The sequence below is a fragment of the Eucyclogobius newberryi genome, unplaced genomic scaffold, assembly GCF_026437365.1.
Source record: "Eucyclogobius newberryi isolate DKJ021-1_F unplaced genomic scaffold, fEucNew1.0.hap1 SCAF_1, whole genome shotgun sequence".
NCBI lineage: Eukaryota > Metazoa > Chordata > Actinopteri > Gobiiformes > Gobiidae > Eucyclogobius > Eucyclogobius newberryi.
In genome coordinates, this window is record NW_027315723.1 from 53,114,114 (window position 1) to 53,134,838 (window position 20,725).

Below are 20,725 nucleotides of genomic sequence, written 5' to 3' on the forward strand. Positions count from 1 at the left end.
CGCTCTGCAGCAAGAAGACGGCCACCAGCGGCAAGGGCAAGGAGATGGAGGAGGGCAAGGCGGCATACCTGTGAGTCCCGCTGGCTTCGGCCCTTTGTCGCTCACGGGGCCATTCATGCTTGCAGAGGGGCCCATCTGCTGTGGGTGGACGGTGACCTGGGGGGCACTGCCAAACACAAGGCAATCACAGTCTGGATTGGCCACAGTAGATGAGTTTGAATATCAATTTGATCTCGAAACGTAAACCGTCAAAATAGTGGACCAAAGGTTAAAGGTGCATCACGTAACATTGTTGCTGCTTGTCTCCATGGAGATGTTCCACAGTATGGCATTAAACATGAATCACATTTATTCATTTCCAGGTGATTTTATTGTAACAAACATGCACAAAGGGTTGCCGTTCCACAGATCTGACCCGTCTCTCGGTCTGGTGGCCCAGCTTGCCTCTGTGGAGATACATTTAATGCTGTGGAACATGCACTTTGATCATTTTGCGGGCGGCCGTAGCTGCAGAGTCGCGGCGCGGTCAAATGGCCCAGCAGTTTCAGGAACCGTGGCACTGCCATATAGCCTCATGGCTAACCCTAACCCTGACCCTAACCCTTAACTCTAAAACGGTGCGGTCAAATAGCGCAGCTTTTTTGGCTGCAACTCTGTAGACACGCCCTTTGTGGGCCGCCTGATCACAAATGCCAGTGTGTCTTTGTATTGGGGTCTCGACATGAGAAGGTTATGAATCACTGAATTAGCGGCCCACCTTAGCGGCCTACATTTGCGGCCCTCATTAGTGGCCCACATTAGCGGCCCACCTTAGCGGCCCTCATTAGCGGCCCACCTTAGCGGCCTACATCAGCTGCCCACTTTAGCGGCCCACCTTAGCGGCCTACATCAGCTGCCCTCATTAGCGGTCCACCTTAGCGGCCCTCATTAGCGGCCCACATTAGCGGCCCACCGTAGTGGCCCTCATTAGCGCGCCCACCGTAGCGGCCCACATTAGCGGCCCACATTAGCGGCCCTCATTAGCGGCCCACATTAGCGACCCTCATTAGCGGCCCACAGTACAGTGTGGGCTTTAACGTCTGAACAGGAGCATTATGTCCTGCAGCTCTAGATATTCACATCTCTAATGACCAACAGAAAATGTGCTTCTAAAAATGCGACTTTTGGTGTTGTGCATATTTTAACTTGGGCGCTCACTGCACCGTTTTGCTCTATAAATAACATATTCCATGTATATTTCCAGCCAATTTGTGTCCACTATTTTGCTGTTTATTCCTACTATCAAAAAGCAGAATGAATCTCTTCAAGCACTGCAGCGCCTCTAGAGTCCTCTTAGCCCCTATGTTCTACCAGTGAGAAAAGCAGCTTCTTTCTACCGTTTAGGTACAGCTACAACAGCAGCCCAACCACCTTTTCAACCACAGTATGTCACCGATATTGTCTTCCTGTGGCTATATCACTCTCTCTGTACATGAGCATGCCCCGCCCGCCTCTGGACACGCATGTTTACCTCCATTTTCTATCAGGTCTATCTTGTGCTCTCTCTCATAAGAAATGCATGCCAGCGACGCCCGTGATCCCATGGATGAACCTGCATGTGCGTATACTTCTGCTTTCTATACATCACACCACGCTGCAAAAACATGGACTATCAGCATGAGTGAAAATGATTTGAATTCAGAATATTAGTCTTGAGAATCATTTTGACTGCTTACTTTAGGGTTAAACGTACTATTTCTGACTGGTTCAAGTGATTATAATTATATTATAATTCTTTTTTGGGCCTGCTCAGTGCTGCCTCTTGACCACCGCAGCAACAACAGAGTTCTACTTTTCACGGATGGAGTGCATTCTTGTACATGTTCAGTGCTAAGCTACTTCTACAAACACAACTGGCCGTCACACACTCCACAGTCTTTTTATTTATTTACCTTCAAATAAATACAAAAAATACAATTAAAGTCCAAAAGAACTAAATAAATCTTAACCAATCAAAACGAGATTGAAGCTTGGATGTTTGGAGCGTCTTCTGCAGTGCATTTAGAAGGCTTTGAGCGTCTCCTGCAGTGCACTTGGAAGGCTTTGAGCGTCTTTGCAGTGCACTTGGAAGGCTTTGAGCGTCTTTGCAGTGCATTTAGAAGGCTTTGAGCGTCTTCTGCAGTGCACTTGGAAGGCTTTGAGCGTCTTTGCAGTGCATTTAGAAGGCTTTGAGCGTCTTTGCAGTGCACTTGGAAGGCTTTGAGCGTCTTTGCAGTGCACTTGGAAGGCTTTGAGCGTCTTTGCAGTGCATTTAGAAGGCTTTGAGCGTCTCCTGCAGTGCACTTGGAAGGCTTTGAGCGTCTTTGCAGTGCACTTGGAAGGCTTTGAGCGTCTTTGCAGTGCATTTAGAAGGCTTTGAGCGTCTTTGCAGTGCACTTGGAAGGCTTTGAGCGTCTTTGCAGTGCACTTGGAAGGCTTTGAGCGTCTTCTGCAGTGCACTTGGAAGGCTTTGAGCGTCTTTGCAGTGCACTTGGAAGGCTTTGAGCGTCTTTGCAGTGCATTTAAAAGGCTTTGAGCGTCTTTGCAGTGCACTTGGAAGGCTTTGAGCGTCTTTGCAGTGCACTTGGAAGGCTTTGAGCGTCTTTGCAGTGCACTTGGAAGGCTTTGAGCGTCTTTGCAGTGCACTTGGAAGGCTTTGAGCGTCTCCTGCAGTGCACTTGGAAGGCTTTGAGCGTCTTTGCAGTGCACTTGGAAGGCTTTGAGCGTCTTCTGCAGTGCACTTGGAAGGCTTTGAGCGTCTTTGCAGTGCACTTGGAAGGCTTTGAGCGTCTTTGCAGTGCACTTGGAAGGCTTTGAGCGTCTTCTGCAGTGCACTTGGAAGGCTTTGAGCGTCTTTGCAGTGCACTTGGAAGGCTTTGAGCGTCTTCTGCAGTGCACTTGGAAGGCTTTGAGCGTCTTTGCAGTGCACTTGGAAGGCTTTGAGCGTCTTTGCAGTGCACTTGGAAGGCTTTGAGCGTCTTTGCAGTGCACTTGGAAGGCTTTGAGCGTCTTTGCAGTGCACTTGGAAGGCTTTGAGCGTCTTTGCAGTGCACTTGGAAGGCTTTGAGCGTCTTTGCAGTGCACTTGGAAGGCTTTGAGCGTCTTTGCAGTGCACTTGGAAGGCTTTGAGCGTCTTCTGCAGTGCACTTGGAAGGCTTTGAGCGTCTCCTGCAGTGCACTTGGAAGGCTTTGAGCGTCTTTGCAGTGCACTTGGAAGGCTTTGAGCGTCTTCTGCAGTGCACTTGGAAGGCTTTGAGCGTCTTTGCAGTGCACTTGGAAGGCTTTGAGCGTCTTCTGCAGTGCACTTGGAAGGCTGTAGTCTACAGTTGTAGCCCTCTTCCGTGAGGGACTCTACACTGCTGCATTCACGGTCTCAGTGGAGCGTTTTGTCTTCGGAGGATGGGAATCGAACTGAAATAAGAATATGTTGTCGGTTGTATAGCGTTTTTACACAATAAAAGTGTGTCTTTGTGTGACATTGTGGTTAGTTGTTGCTTGTGTGTTTCTTGTTGGAGTCAGACTCGTGTAATGAGTCGTCCCGATCAACAGCATCGATCGAGTGAAGCGATAACACAGCTCCACATATCTACAGCATGTCCATACAGCAGGGCACTGGGACAAGGGCTAATGAAGGCTAATGCAGGCTAACGAGCGCCCTCAAACTCAAGCGTATCCATAGCAACAACAACAGCATGGAATAAAATTACGGATTTGAAGAAATAATTTTTTTTTTACCATAATAACCTTGATTTCAAATATGTTTTTGTGTGAAATGAACACTAACTCTGACCGTGGTGAGCGTCCTGACGCAGCTTGAGCTGGTGTCAAACCAGTGGCTCCTGTAAGATCCACACGAGCTAAACGCTAACGATCAACTCAACTTTGGTATTTACATTTTATGAAAGATTTAATTATATATCATTTTTGGACTGATCAGGAACTTAAATCAGGGCTAACTTAGAGCAATAGAGCTCCCCCTGCAGCTCCATTGTGGAAATACGCTGTCAGAGAACAGACCCAACATCTTCTTTGTTACCCCAACCATAAATGTTTAACTTAAAAACACAAAACTTCATGCTAAATACTCAAATGCCTTTGGGCCCTTGAATGTAGCCCATGGACCACATTTGGCCCCTGAACCATTCTTTGGACTTTCCTTTTTCTACTTGTGTGTATCAATGGAACCACTATATACTATATATTCAGCCCCAGCCTCTGTGGGCCCCGCCACTATGGGCCCCGCTCCGGTCTCACCTCAGCCCCAGGCTCTGTGAGCTCAGAGGTCATACAGGTGTTCACATACTGTACGCTCAGAGGTCATGCAGGTGGTCACATACTGTACGCTCAGAGGTCGTGCAGGTGACCTCACCACATTCAGACCTTTAGCACTGAGTGGTTCTCCTGTAAATCCTCAAAACACAAAATGGGAAACGCTGCTTCCGTCTAATAAAAGTTCACATCTCTGCTAAATATTTGGTTTTTGCCTTACAAAAGAAGAAAAGCAGATAAACACCAGGGACACTGCAGCTCTGCCCACATTTACACACTTTGACCTTTCTCCCCTTAAATAACATATCTCAGTGTTGTGGATGGGTTGAAGTGTCCTTTATCTCCCCCTGTCATTAGCAAACAAGCTAGCTAAGCGCTACACAGTCGAAGCAATCACAGAGATGCTCATTTTACTGTATGAACGCGCTGAGGCTCAAAACAGCGAGAGACTTTTATCCTGTAAATGATGTCAGTCCATAACCTGTAACTTTGATATGATTTTAGAGTCAGGAAATGTGTTCAACAAATCAAAACTTACTCCATCTTTTGAAATCCTCAAATTAAGGTCAAAATAATTTGTACTTTTGACTAAATGTGACCAGCTTGAGAGCCGTGTGAGCACATTATCCTCAGAAGAAATATCCACGAGTAAAAGCCACAAATGTTGGACCTGGTGCATTCACACTTGATCCTGGCGGGAGCCCAGTTTGGTCCAAATGTAGACTCGCTTTAGTCTTCTCCAACGGCTGGAGCTGCTGCTGGAGCTGCTGGAGGTGCTGCTGGTGCTGCTGGAGCTGCTGGTGCTGCTGGAGGTGCTGCTGGAGCTGCTGGAGGTGCTGCTGGTGCTGCTGGAGCTGCTGGTGCTGCTGGAGGTGCTGCTGGAGCTGCTGGAGGTGCTGCTGGTGCTGCTGGAGCTGCTGGTGCTGCTGGAGGTGCTGCTGGTGCTGCTGGTGCTGCTGGAGCTGCTGGAGGTGCTGCTGGTGCTGCTGGAGCTGCTGGAGGTGCTGCTGGTGCTGCTGGAGCTGCTGGAGGTGCTGCTGGAGCTGCTGGAGGTGCTGCTGGTGCTGCTGGAGCTGCTGCTGGAGCTGCTGGAGGTGCTGCTGGTGCTGCTGGAGCTGCTGGTGCTGCTGGAGGTGCTGCTGGAGGTGCTGCTGGAGCTGCTGGTGCTGCTGGAGGTGCTGCTGGTGCTGCTGGTGCTGCTGGTGCTGCTGGAGGTGCTGCTGGTGCTGCTGGAGCTGCTGCTGGTGCTGCTGGAGCTGCTGGAGGTGCTGCTGGTGCTGCTGGAGCTGCTGGAGCTGCTGCTGGAGCTGCTGGTGCTGCTGGTGCTGCTGGAGCTGCTGGTGCTGCTGGTGCTGCTGGAGCTGCTGGAGCTGCTGCTGGAGCTGCTGGTGCTGCTGGAGCTGCTGGTGCTGCTGGAGGTGCTGCTGGAGCTGCTGGTGCTGCTGGTGCTGCTGGAGGTGCTGCTGGAGCTGCTGGTGCTGCTGGAGGTGCTGCTGGTGCTGCTGGAGCTGCTGGTGCTGCTGGAGGTGCTGCTGGAGCTGCTGGAGCTGCTGCTGGAGCTGCTGCTCCAGCAGTTTCCTCATTAGCAGCTGCATTACGTGTGATTTTACAGAGCACGCAGGGGCCCCTGTGGACCCCCCACACGTCCCTCCACTGACACACAATCTGTGTTTGCATGAGCTTAATGTTTGGCCTTCATGGCACGGGACGGTCTGACACGGGACGGTCTGACACGGGACGGTCTGACACGGGACGGTCTGACACGGGATCTGACATGGGACGGTCTGACACGGGACGGTCTGACACGGGACGGTCTGACACGGGACGGTCTGACACGGGACGGTCTGACACGGGATCTGACACGGGACGGTCTGACACGGGACGGTCTGACATGGGACGGTCTGACACGGGATCTGACACGGGACGGTCTGACACGGGACGGTCTGACATGGGACGGTCTGACACGGGATCTGACACGGGACGGTCTGACACGGGACGGTCTGACATGGGACGGTCTGACACGGGATCTGACACGGGACGGTCTGACACGGGACGGTCTGACACGGGACGGTGTCAGATTCTGACACGGGACGATCTGATGCTCACGGTATCATCTAAACTGTCTGAGCAGAAAGAACTGTTACCTCAGACAGAATTAACTTTCACTACTACTACTATTACTACTACTACTAATGCTACTAGTACTACTGCTAATGCTAATGCTACTACTACTATTACTGCTGCTTTCATAAATACTTCTACATTTGCTACCACTACTACCACTTACATACTCTTTAAATATCCTACTACTTCTACTTCAACTGTTGCAATACTTTGCCTCCCACTGCTTGAGTGACAGGTCTTGACTGTCAGTCATCAGTTATCGTGGACACGTGCGTATTTCTCCGTCTCATGAGCGTTATTGCCGTGTATTTCATTGTCTGGCACAGTCTGTAGAACATGAACCTTGAGATGATTCACGGGCAGAAGCTGCAGATTCCACATGTTCTGTGGGACCTTGAAGCCGTACTTAAATACTTAAATACAAAAGTACTTTTTTAACCCCTTGTGCTGGGGGCCGGAGCACAAACCACGCTGTAGTTCTGTTTACACAAGTACAAACAAGCTCTGCACAGAAGAACATCAGATTTTAAATGATGATAAATCTGAATCTGGAAGATGGTCTGACTGACACTAGTTTGAGTTTGTTGGGGATTTTTTAAAGCTGAAGGTCAATTCACTAAAAAATACATTCACGGATGTGTATTAAAGTATGAGGGATTACACCGACATTAAAGTACAAGATCATAATAAGAATAATAAATCCAGGTGGAATCCACATAAAAGTCCCATTATTTTATCAATTCATTTTATTCTGTTAAATATGAGGATTATGTTTTATTTGTGACTCTGATTCTTCCCAGAATGATTGATTTGACTGGAAATCAGTGGATCTGTGGACGACTGTGGCAGGTCCACGACTGTGGCAGGTCCACGACTGTGGCAGGTCCAGAACGACTGTGGCAGGTCCACGACTGTGGCAGGTCCACGACTGTGGCAGGTCCACGACTGTGGCAGGTCCAGAACGACTGTGGCAGGTCCACGACTGTGGCAGGTCCACGACTGTGGCAGGTCCAGAACGACTGTGGCAGGTCCAGAACGACTGTGGCAGGTCCACGACTGTGGCAGGTCCAGAACGACTGTGGCAGGTCCAGAACGACTGTGGCAGGTCCACAACGACTGTGGCAGGTCCAGAACGACTGTGGCAGGACCAGAACGACTGTGGCAGGTCCACGACTGTGGCAGGTCCAGAACGACTGTGGCAGGTCCAGAACGACTGTGGCAGGTCCACAACGACTGTGGCAGGTCCAGAACGACTGTGGCAGGTCCAGAACGACTGTGGCAGGTCCACAACGACTGTGGCAGGTCCAGAACGACTGTGGCAGGACCAGAACGACTGTGGCAGGTCCACGACTGTGGCAGGTCCACGACTGTGGCAGGTCCACGACTGTGGCAGGTCCAGAACGACTGTGGCAGGTCCACGACTGTGGCAGGTCCACGACTGTGGCAGGTCCAGAACGACTGTGGCAGGACCAGAACGACTGTGGCAGGTCCAGAACGACTGTGGCAGGTCCACGACTGTGGCAGGTCCAGAACGACTGTGGCAGGTCCACGACTGTGGCAGGTCCACGACTGTGGCAGGTCCAGAACGACTGTGGCAGGTCCAGAACGACTGTGGCAGGTCCAGAACGACTGTGGCAGGACCAGAACGACTGTGGCAGGTCCAGAACGACTGTGGCAGGTCCACGACTGTGGCAGGTCCAGAACGACTGTGGCAGGTCCACGACTGTGGCAGGTCCACGACTGTGGCAGGTCCACGACTGTGGCAGGTCCAGAACGACTGTGGCAGGTCCACGACTGTGGCAGGTCCATGACTGTGGCAGGTCCAGAACGACTGTGGCAGGTCCACGACTGTGGCAGGTCCAGAACGACTGTGGCAGGTCCAGAACGACTGTGGCAGGTCCAGAACGACTGTGGCAGGACCAGAACGACTGTGGCAGGTCCAGAACGACTGTGGCAGGTCCAGAACGACTGTGGCAGGTCCACGACTGTGGCAGGTCCACGACTGTGGCAGGTCCACGACTGTGGCAGGTCCAGAACGACTGTGGCAGGTCCACGACTGTGGCAGGTCCACGACTGTGGCAGGTCCACGACTGTGGCAGGTCCAGAACGACTGTGGCAGGTCCACGACTGTGGCAGGTCCACGACTGTGGCAGGTCCACGACTGTGGCAGGTCCAGAACGACTGTGGCAGGTCCACGACTGTGGCAGGTCCACGACTGTGGCAGGTCCACGACTGTGGCAGGTCCAGAACGACTGTGGCAGGTCCACGACTGTGGCAGGTCCACGACTGTGGCAGGTCCAGAACGACTGTGGCAGGTCCAGAACGACTGTGGCAGGTCCACGACTGTGGCAGGTCCAGAACGACTGTGGCAGGTCCAGAACGACTGTGGCAGGTCCACAACGACTGTGGCAGGTCCAGAACGACTGTGGCAGGACCAGAACGACTGTGGCAGGTCCACGACTGTGGCAGGTCCACGACTGTGGCAGGTCCACGACTGTGGCAGGTCCAGAACGACTGTGGCAGGTCCACGACTGTGGCAGGTCCACGACTGTGGCAGGTCCAGAACGACTGTGGCAGGACCAGAACGACTGTGGCAGGTCCAGAACGACTGTGGCAGGTCCACGACTGTGGCAGGTCCAGAACGACTGTGGCAGGTCCACGACTGTGGCAGGTCCACGACTGTGGCAGGTCCAGAACGACTGTGGCAGGTCCAGAACGACTGTGGCAGGTCCAGAACGACTGTGGCAGGACCAGAACGACTGTGGCAGGTCCAGAACGACTGTGGCAGGTCCACGACTGTGGCAGGTCCAGAACGACTGTGGCAGGTCCACGACTGTGGCAGGTCCACGACTGTGGCAGGTCCACGACTGTGGCAGGTCCAGAACGACTGTGGCAGGTCCACGACTGTGGCAGGTCCATGACTGTGGCAGGTCCAGAACGACTGTGGCAGGTCCACGACTGTGGCAGGTCCAGAACGACTGTGGCAGGTCCAGAACGACTGTGGCAGGTCCAGAACGACTGTGGCAGGACCAGAACGACTGTGGCAGGTCCAGAACGACTGTGGCAGGTCCAGAACGACTGTGGCAGGTCCACGACTGTGGCAGGTCCACGACTGTGGCAGGTCCAGAACGACTGTGGCAGGTCCACGACTGTGGCAGGTCCAGAACGACTGTGGCAGGTCCAGAACGACTGTGGCAGGTCCAGAACGACTGTGGCAGGTCCAGAACGACTGTGGCAGGACCAGAACGACTGTGGCAGGTCCAGAACGACTGTGGCAGGTCCACGACTGTGGCAGGTCCACGACTGTGGCAGGTCCAGAACGACTGTGGCAGGTCCACGACTGTGGCAGGTCCACGACTGTGGCAGGTCCACGACTGTGGCAGGTCCAGAACGACTGTGGCAGGTCCACGACTGTGGCAGGTCCAGAACGACTGTGGCAGGTCCACGACTGTGGCAGGTCCAGAGCGTGTGAAGGTTCTAGTCTGTAGAATATGACATTTCAAATCCATGGCAACATTTAATATCTTAAAAAAACACAATTAAACTCCAGGTTGTTCCAGCTGCACCAGCCGCTCCCCCTCCTGTAACAGACTCACCCCGCCTGAGAGGAGCCCCATGAGGGCGGTGTCGTCATGGTGATGAGTGTGGTGTCGTCATGGTGATGAGGGCGGTGTCGTGGCGATGAGGGCGGTGTCGTGGCGATGAGGGCGGTGTCGTGGCGATGAGGGCGGTGTCGTCATGGTGATGAGGGCGGTGTCGTCATGGCGATGAGGGCGGTGTCGTCATGGCGATGAGGGCGGTGTCGTGGTGATGAGGGCGGTGTCGTCATGGCGATGAGGGCGGTGTCGTCATGGCGATGAGGGCGGTGTCGTCATGGCGATGAGGGCGGTGTCGTCATGGTGATGAGTGTGGTGTCGTCATGGTGATGAGGGCGGTGTCGTGGCGATGAGGGCGGTGTCGTGGCGATGAGGGCGGTGTCGTGGCGATGAGGGCGGTGTCGTCATGGTGATGAGGGCGGTGTCGTCATGGCGATGAGGGCGGTGTCGTCATGGCGATGAGGGCGGTGTCGTGGTGATGAGGGCGGTGTCGTCATGGCGATGAGGGCGGTGTCGTCATGGCGATGAGGGCGGTGTCGTCATGGCGATGAGGGCGGTGTCGTCATGGTGATGAGGGCGGTGTCATGGTGATGAGGGCGGTGTCGTCATGGTGATGAGGGCGGTGTCGTGGCGATGAGGGCGGTGTCGTCATGGCGATGAGGGCGGTGTCGTCATGGCGATGAGGGCGGTGTCGTGGTGATGAGGGCGGTGTCGTCATGGTGATGAGGGCGGTGTCGTGGCGATGAGGGCGGTGTCGTCATGGTGATGAGGGCGGTGTCATGGTGATGAGGGCGGTGTCGTCATGGCGATGAGGGCGGTGTCGTCATGGCGATGAGGGCGGTGTCGTCATGGTGATGAGGGCGGTGTCGTCATGGTGATGAGGGCGGTGTCGTCATGGTCCACGACTGTGGCAGGTCCAGAACGACTGTGGCAGGTCCAGAACGACTGTGGCAGGTCCAGAACGACTGTGGCAGGACCAGAACGACTGTGGCAGGTCCAGAACGACTGTGGCAGGTCCAGAACGACTGTGGCAGGTCCACGACTGTGGCAGGTCCACGACTGTGGCAGGTCCACGACTGTGGCAGGTCCAGAACGACTGTGGCAGGTCCACGACTGTGGCAGGTCCACGACTGTGGCAGGTCCAGAACGACTGTGGCAGGTCCACGACTGTGGCAGGTCCACGACTGTGGCAGGTCCACGACTGTGGCAGGTCCAGAACGACTGTGGCAGGTCCACGACTGTGGCAGGTCCACGACTGTGGCAGGTCCAGAACGACTGTGGCAGGTCCAGAACGACTGTGGCAGGTCCACGACTGTGGCAGGTCCAGAACGACTGTGGCAGGTCCAGAACGACTGTGGCAGGTCCACAACGACTGTGGCAGGTCCAGAACGACTGTGGCAGGACCAGAACGACTGTGGCAGGTCCACGACTGTGGCAGGTCCACGACTGTGGCAGGTCCACGACTGTGGCAGGTCCAGAACGACTGTGGCAGGTCCACGACTGTGGCAGGTCCACGACTGTGGCAGGTCCAGAACGACTGTGGCAGGACCAGAACGACTGTGGCAGGTCCAGAACGACTGTGGCAGGTCCACGACTGTGGCAGGTCCAGAACGACTGTGGCAGGTCCACGACTGTGGCAGGTCCACGACTGTGGCAGGTCCAGAACGACTGTGGCAGGTCCAGAACGACTGTGGCAGGTCCAGAACGACTGTGGCAGGACCAGAACGACTGTGGCAGGTCCAGAACGACTGTGGCAGGTCCACGACTGTGGCAGGTCCAGAACGACTGTGGCAGGTCCACGACTGTGGCAGGTCCACGACTGTGGCAGGTCCACGACTGTGGCAGGTCCAGAACGACTGTGGCAGGTCCACGACTGTGGCAGGTCCATGACTGTGGCGGGTTGTCGTCGTGGTGATGAGGGCGGTGTCGTCGTTGCGATGAGGGCGGTGTCGTCGTGGCGATGAGGGCGGTGTCATCGTGGCGATGAGGGCGGTGTCGTCGTGGCGATGAGGGCGGTGTCGTCGTGGCGATGAGGGCGGTGTCGTCGTGGTGATGAGGGCGGTGTCGTCGTGGCGATGAGGGCGGTGTCGTCGTGGCGATGAGGGCGGTGTCGTCGTGGTGATGAGGGCGGTGTCGTCGTGGCGATGAGGGCGGTGTCGTCGTGGTGATGAGGGTGGTGTCGTCGTGGTGATGAGGGCGGTGTCGTCGTGGCGATGAGGGTGGTGTCGTCGTGGCGATGAGGGCGGTGTCGTCATGGCGATGAGGGCGGTGTCGTCGTGGCGATGAGGGCGGTGTCGTCATGGTGATGAGGGCGGTGTCGTCGTGGCGATGAGGGCGGTGTCGTCGTGGTGATGAGGGCGGTGTCGTCGTGGCGATGAGGGCGGTGTCGTCGTGGCGATGAGGGCGGTGTCGTCGTCGTGGCGATGAGGACGGTGTCGTCGTGGTGATGAGGGCGGTGTCGTCGTGGTGATGAGGGCGGTGTCGTCGTGGCGATGAGGGCGGTGTCGTCGTGGCGATGAGGGCGGTGTCGTCGTCGTGGCGATGAGGGCGGTGTCGTCGTGGTGATGAGGGCGGTGTCGTCGTGGTGATGAGGGCGGTGTCGTCGTGGCGATGAGGGCGGTGTCATCGTGGCGATGAGGGAGGTGTCGTCGTGGCGATGAGGGCGGTGTCATCGTGGCGATGAGGGCGGTGTCGTCGTGGTGATGAGGGCGGTGTCGTCGTGGTGATGAGGGTGGTGTCGTAATGGTGATGAGGGTGGTGTCGTCATGGTGATGAGGGTGGTGATGAGGGTGGTGATGAGGGTGGTGTCGTCATGGTGATGAGGGTGGTGTCGTCATGGTGATGAGGGTGGTGTCGTCGTGGCGATGAGGGCGGTGTCGTCGTTGTGATGAGGGCGGTGTCGTCGTGGCGATGAGGGTGGTGTCGTCATGGTGATGAGGGCGGTGTCGTCGTGGCGATGAGGGCGGTGTCGTCGTGGTGATGAGGGCGGTGTCGTCGTGGCGATGAGGGCGGTGTCGTCGTGGTGATGAGGGCGGTGTCGTCGTGGCGATGAGGGCGGTGTCGTCGTCGTGGCGATGAGGGCGGTGTCGTCGTGGTGATGAGGGCGGTGTCGTCGTGGTGATGAGGGCGGTGTCGTCGAGGTGATGAGGGTGGTGTCGTCATGGTGATGAGGGCGGTGTCGTCGTGGCGATGAGGGCGGTGTCGTCGTGGCGATGAGGGCGGTGTCGTCGTGGTGATGAGGGCGGTGTCGTCGAGGTGATGAGGGCGGTGTCGTCGTGGTGATGAGGGCGGTGTCGTCGAGGTGATGAGGGCGGTGTCGTCATGGCGATGAGGGCGGTGTCCTCGTGGCGATGAGGGTGGTGTCGTCGTGGTGATGAGGGCGGTGTCGTCGTGGCGATGAGGGTGGTGTCGTCATGGTGATGAGGGCGGTGTCGTCGTGGCGATGAGGGTGGCGTCATCATGGCGATGAGGGAGGTGTCATCGTGGCGATGAGGGTGGTGTCATCGTGGTGATGAGGGCGGTGTCGTCGTGGTGATGAGGGTGGTGTCATCGTGGTGATGAGGGCGGTGTCGTCGTGGTGATGAGGGCGGTGTCGTCGTGGCGATGAGGGCGGTGTCGTCGTGGTGATGAGGGCGGTGTCGTCGTGGCGATGAGGGCGGTGTCGTCGTGGTGATGAGGGCGGTGTCGTTGTGGCGATGAGGGCGGTGTCGTCGTCGTGGCGATGAGGGCGGTGTCGTCGTGGTGATGAGGGCGGTGTCGTCGTGGTGATGAGGGCGGTGTCGTCGTGGCGATGAGGGTGGCGTCATCATGGCGATGAGGGCGGTGTCATCGTGGCGATGAGGGTGGTGTCGTCGTGGTGATGAGGGCGGTGTCGTCGTGGCGATGAGGGCGGTGTCGTCGTGGTGATGAGGGCGGTGTCGTCGTGGCGATGAGGGCGGTGTCGTCGTCGTGGCGATGAGGGCGGTGTCGTCGTGGCGATGAGGGCGGTGTCGTCGTGGCGATGAGGGCGGTGTCGTCGTCGTGGCGATGAGGGCGGTGTCGTCGTGGTGATGAGGGCGGTGTCGTCGTGGTGATGAGGGCGGTGTCGTCGTGGTGATGAGGGCGGTGTCGTCGTGGCGATGAGGGCGGTGTCGTCGTGGTGATGAGGGTGGTGTCGTAATGGTGATGAGGGTGGTGTCGTCATGGTGATGAGGGTGGTGATGAGGGTGGTGTCGTCATGGTGATGAGGGTGGTGTCGTCGTGGTGATGAGGGCGGTGTCGTCGTCGTGGCGATGAGGGCGGTGTCGTCGTGGCGATGAGGGCGGTGTCGTCGTGGCGATGAGGGCGGTGTCGTCGTCGTGGCGATGAGGGCGGTGTCGTCGTGGTGATGAGGGCGGTGTCGTCGTGGTGATGAGGGCGGTGTCGTCGTGGTGATGAGGGCGGTGTCGTCGTGGTGATGAGGGCGGTGTCGTCGTGGTGATGAGGGCGGTGTCGTCGTGGCGATGAGGGCGGTGTCGTCGTGGTGATGAGGGTGGTGTCGTAATGGTGATGAGGGTGGTGTCGTCATGGTGATGAGGGTGGTGATGAGGGTGGTGTCGTCATGGTGATGAGGGTGGTGTCGTCGTGGTGATGAGGGTGGTGTCGTCGTGGCGATGAGGGCGGTGTCATCGTGGTGATGAGGGTGGTGTCGTCGTGGTGATGAGGGTGGTGTCGTCGTGGCGATGAGGGCGGTGTCATCGTGGCGATGAGGGCGGTGTCGTCGTGGTGATGAGGGCGGTGTCGTCGTGGCGATGAGGGCGGTGTCATCGTGGCGATGAGGGCGGTGTCGTCGTGGCGATGAGGGCGGTGTCGTCGTGGTGATGAGCGCGGTGTCGTCATGGTGATGAGGGTGGTGATGAGGGTGGTGTCGTCCGCAAATGTTCCTCAATATGGCATTAAACATTAAGGCTATTGATGTCCAGCTTTCTTTTGGAATAATGTAGAACACAGCGTGTAACCATAGCTACCAAAGCTAGCGTCCGCTAAGGCCTTGGAACATGCCGCGCCTCGTTTATTTGCTTCTCCAGAGGTTCTCTCGCTCGTAACTTCTGTTGGTCTTCAAAACACTCCATAGAACGCTGAGAAAATGAGCAGCGTAAACACATCCTTATTGATCCTTTTCACAAAGACACAGCAGAAAAATGATAGTGTGCGAGAAAGATTTACAACTCAATATGTACTTTCATTTCTGCGTGTTTACTGAGCGACTGTTGAGGCTGTTATTCGTGGATAAAACGAGCTGCTTGGGCTGTGACAAATTGCCCTGAGACGTCCCACTGTAGAATTTAAGTAAGAGCTTTATTTTTAATACCAAACTACACGACACAGACAAATGTTTGTTTCCCAATAACATCTGCATTTCGTATTCATCTGAAAGCTCCCGGATGGATTCTGAACGACTTGTTTGTTGAAAAGCACCAAGAGCGATACGTAAAGTCTATCACTCACGTTCTCTGAAAATGGTGCAATGCTTCGATGTCATGACGTGGGGCGTGGCTGTTGTGTACACTTTTTATGCAAATGTATTTGTTTTTTTGTGTTTTTGTGATTGACACACTTTTCCTATTTTTGTCTGCGATGAAAGTTGCCAACTCTGGATTAATGAAAGCTCGAGAGAGTCCCAGTCACAAAAAGAACTTGATAACATTATTAGCAGCACACAAGCTTCAACGTCTTCTGCTCAGGAAATGTTCCTGCTCCGCCCGTTCAGCACCACATTTCAGGTGAATCACTGAAAAAAAAAAAAAAAACACACACATTCATGAAAGAAACGTTTGATTTCCAAGAACAAGCGGTGGTCACAACAAAAGGCAAATGGCTAATGTTCATCGAGGTTAGCACTTATGCTACATTGACTATCTATTTTGTGAAATGTGATTTAAACCAAGGACGACAATCCCCCAGTGTTTTCCAAGGTGATCTTTGAGTTTCTGTTTTAGCTCATGCAATAGACTCTAAAAAGAAAGAAAAGGCTGTCACACCATAAATGCACATCTGGCCTTTCAGAACAATGTGAATGTGACAAAGAGTCCTCCCGAGTGTGACTCAGTCTCGCCCATCGCACGAAGAGCACAACTTGACAAGTGTGTGATAGGCTTTGGTCCCGTCTCCTTGTCTCCTTATCGGGACATTGTTACAGAGGACATCTTTGTTCCATTCTCCTCTCGACAGATTCTTATCCAGCTTGTTCCATCTAGACTTTTGTATTGACTTGTCATGCAAAAGTGCAATCATCAAACGGTGTGAGTTATTCACATTTTTGAGCATAGAAGGTGTTGAAAAGGCCAAACATTGTCAAAAGCCGGTGCGGTCTCTTTGCCAGGGCAGTGGGTTTGAATAAGCGCCTCGTGCATATTTAATATCCTGTCGCCTTTTCATTTCAATTCAATTCAGCTTTATTAATCCCAATGGGGGCAACTCATTCATGCACCAAAAGGTCTGGAAAGGTGATTTCAACTGGCAAGTGCTAAAAGTGCATATTTTGTGGAGGAAGCCATGGTGCACACTCTGCCATGGCAGAACTTTGTTGTAGACAAAGTCACCATCGAGCTCGTCATTTGAATGTGTCGCTTGTATTATTTATATTTCACTTTTGATGTCATTACTTTGCTTTCACTCTACCAATCTTATGTCTTTCTATTTGTTTCTGTATTTTTCACAGGAAGTTACCGCTGAAGGAAGAAAATGGAAAAGAGTCTCTCAAGCCGGATACGATTGAAATCAAAGTGCACAGTGACAACAGTCTGCACACACAGCCCAACATCAGCAAAGCGTAAAACACACGGGACCTTTCCCTTCACTCGTCACCAAAAGAACATTCGGATTACGAGACCAAAACCCAGAGAAACATCGATCCTGGAGTCCAATCGCATCTGTTTATAGCAAATGCCCCCAGCAGGCATGTGTACATAAGAAGTAGAGAAAAGTGAACAGACGGGCAGGCCTTTTCAACGCCCGGGTCATAAGTGTATCAGTGGAAGGTTATTCTGTGATCTATGTCCCTTCATTTGACCCATGTTTGTCTCCTCTGTCACCACGGTTCAGGTTGCAGTTCCTGTTTGCCCTCAGCAGTGATGACGCTAGCTTTTGTACTGTCAGAGCTAACGTGCAGGCAGCCACACGCTCCTCTGGATACAGTTACGATTCATTGGAAGATAAGCTTACATATTTTAAATGTTGGATATTGGCTTTAAATGTCAAAGGTTGAGCACTAGAGCTTGGGTTCAACTCGCTGTGCTGCCATGACGAACGTAAAAGCCAGACGTTACTACTGGATAGAATTCCGACTATTTTGCCAAGTTTAATGCACCGTTTTGCTAACTAGCCGTTTATTGGTTTAGCTAGCACCTAGGCCTACCATCTCTTCAAACCATCTTTGACTCAACTGTTCATTTCTCCTATATTTGAAGCAGGCAACGTTTGGAGAGTGTTGTCTGCTTAGCATGCTAGCAATGTGTGTACAAGGCTCACTCAAGAAATCACTCATGGCGTTTATGAGCTGGTCTGAACCTCTCTGTAGCCTCAAGCTAATATGTTGTGTTAGCTGAGCCGGCGCACATACCGTCTCCTTCTTTGGTGTTTCATGGCGGTTGATATCCAAGTGTTAAACTACCGCCACCTACTTTATTCTCCAGACTTTACTCTAGGTAATTTGTCTCCCCGTCCGACTTTATTCTTTAGACTTTATTTTTAGGTGACATCTCAATGCTTATTATGCCTTCAAAGCTGCTCTGGTGTCATGCTAACAAAAATCTGCACTCTTTTAAAGAGCTAGCTTTAGCAGCAAGTAAACCAGTCTTCAGACGATTTAGCAAAACAAACTGATTGAAATTAGCAGCTAAAAGGAGTTAACCTCTACATGGTCTGAAGTGACGTGACACACTTGTTGCTACTGCCATCTGTAGGACAAAAGCCACGTGCTCTCTGTGGGCAAAAAGTCTGAAAACAAAAGATTCTTTCTCTTCAGTCACATCCCCAAAGACCTCGTTTATCCAGAACTGTGACTGTGGTCAGGAGGGTCCAGTGGACTTACAGAGATCACTCCAGACTGAGGCTGAGCTCTTTGTTTCAGGGCGTTGGCAGCTGGCTAATGCTAGTGGCTATACTAATAAACGTTAGCTTACTTCAGACAGTTTTAAGGAGCCTCATTTCCAACTGTCCGGGTGTTTTATACATGATTTCGCGGTGACGTCAGCATCCGTCGCCTTAGAGACTCTCGCCGCCGAGGGGTCAACAACTTCTTAGTAACCGCTCACATACGTTTTCCGACAAACTGCTGATGTCCTACGAGTATCAAGACAGCTTGGATGCGTCTTCTATATTCTGTCGTCGGAGTGCTTGAAGCCACAAAGTACGTTTTTCGCACTCAAGAATGAGGAATTGGTACGAGTGATTATTGCACCCGAACATGACGCAGGATCTCGGCAAACTTCTTATCAAACTGATGTAAGCTCTGGCATGGTTTGTCTGTCAGCGGTTACAACAGAGTTGTTGACCCCTCGCAAAATGGCGGCGCTCGTCTCTAGGGCGAGCGTCCCGGATGATGACATCACGCGACATCTTGTGTATTAGTCCTTGCTCTTGAAAGCTTTGAGGGCATGTCCGGTGCAGAGGGCGTGTCCAGTGCAGAGAAGGACCAAAGCCCTAAACTATCGACCCTTTGACATTTCACTTTTATGTTTTTCATGACTCTTGAACAGCGAGAGGCGAAAACACGTGTGACGTCTTCAAAAATAAGTCATGTGAGTCAAACACATGGATTGTTGAAATTGTGTCGGCCTATAATTTGACATGAAATAGGTTATAATAAGTCAGCAGCAACAAAAATGCCACTATCATTAGCTTCATGATTGAAATTGTACATTGTATTCTCTTCTTGCTTCTGCACAAATACGTTCAGTCACTTCTCAACCAACTGTCGCCAGAGGAGAACTGCACGGCAGCTCATTTCCTCTCTCGATACACAACTTGAAAAATTAATGTCTTTCTGTTGCAACTGGGCCTGAACGTGGCGTGATGCAACATTTCTGTCTGTAAAATCCAGGATACGAGCGATGGCTTCAGGACTGCAGGCATCGGAACCAATTCATACACAAATGGATCAATGGCTTGTTTGTGTTTTTTCATCACTGTCTGGGACTCGGCGCGTGCAGGCGGATCTCTCTAATGTTGTCATGTGTTGTACATAAGTTGAAAAAGTGGAAAAAGAGTATTTTACAAAGCTTTTATGTAAATATACCCAGAGGGATCTGTGTGTTTTTCAACTGCAATGATTTTCTCCCTCCATTCCCTCGGATGAAAAATAGTTTTGTTCTGTTTGTGTTTTGGTTTGAACCTCAGTAATGGTGCACTATTCTCTTTTTCATGCCATTTGTTTTCCCGCAAAAAAGAATCCATGGCCTAAAGCAATTTCATGATATTTCAGCGGAGGCAGTCATTCCAACATTAGCGTGCCTTCTCTTTAGACCATCGAATGCATTTTACATCTCAACAACCGGCAGTCCCAGCTGCTGTAGCCGAGCTTTCTGGGAAGTGCAGTCTCGACACTGGACAGTCTTGTATCTTGGACTGTGAATTGAGGGAATGTCAAATGTCTGTATGAATGTGTGTGTGCATACATGCATGGACCAGGGCGACACCAGGGCGACACCAGGGCGACACCAGGGCGACACCAGGGCGACACCAGGGCGACACCAGGGCGACACCAGGGGCGACACCAGGGCGACACCAGGGGCGACACCAGGGCGACACCAGGGCGACACCAGGGCGACACCAGGGGCGACACCAGGGCGACACCAGGGCGACACCAGGGGCGACACCAGAGCGACACCAGGGCGACACCAGGGCGACACCAGGGGCGACACCAGGGCGACACCAGGGCGACACCAGGGCGACACCAGGGGCGACACCAGGGCGACACCAGGGCGACACCAGGGGCGACACCAGGGCGACACCAGGGGCGACACCAGGGCGACACCAGGGCGACACCAGGGCGACACCAGGGCGACACCAGGGCGACACCAGGGCGACACCAGGGGCGACACCAGGGCGACACCAGGGCGACACCAGGGCGACACCAGGGCGACACCAGAGCGACACCAGGGCGACACCAGGGGCGACACCAGAGCGACACCAGGGCGACACCAGGGGCGACACCAGAGCGACACCAGGGCGACACCAGGGCGACACCAGGGCGACACCAGGGCGACACCAGGGCGACACCAGAGCGACACCAGGGCGACACCAGGGGCGACACCAGGGACGACACCAGGGCGACACCAGGGCGACACCAGGGCGACACCAGGGCGACACCAGGGGCGACACCAGGGCGACACCAGGGCGACACCAGGGGCGAGACCAGGGGCGAGACCAGGGGCGACACCAGGGCGACACCAGGGCGACACCAGGGCGACACCAGGGCGACACCAGGGGCGACACCAGGGCGACACCAGGGGCGAGACCAGGGGCGACACCAGGGCGACACCAGGGGCGACACCAGGGGCGACACCAGGGCGACACCAGGGCGACACCAGGGGCGAGACCAGGGGCGAGACCAGGGGCGAGACCAGGGCGACACCAGGGGCGACACCAGGGCGACACCAGGGCGACACCAGGGCGACACCAGGGGCGACACCAGGGCGACACCAGGGCGACACCAGGGGCGACACCAGAGCGACACCAGGGCGACACCAGGGCGACAC

At 54.2% G+C, this 20,725-nt stretch overlaps 1 protein-coding gene across 3 annotated transcripts in view; it reads left to right on the forward strand.

Moving 5' to 3' along the window:
• The window catches only part of LOC140362610 (neural cell adhesion molecule 2-like), a 535,654-nt gene extending 518,788 nt beyond the window's left edge, over positions 1 to 16,866 (forward strand). For 2 of the 3 annotated variants that reach the window (XM_072448705.1, XM_072448713.1), the window contains exons 16-17: positions 1 to 70; positions 16,687 to 16,866. The exon at positions 1 to 70 is cut by the window's left edge. In XM_072448705.1, coding sequence (XP_072304806.1) covers positions 1 to 70; positions 16,687 to 16,801 — 185 coding nt within the window. In that variant the 3' untranslated portion in view covers positions 16,802 to 16,866. Of the gene's footprint in view, positions 71 to 1,383; positions 1,424 to 16,686 lie in introns of all 3 variants that reach the window. The other variant, XM_072448723.1, reaches the window with a different exon arrangement.
• The last annotated feature ends 3,859 nt before the right edge of the window (positions 16,867 to 20,725 follow it).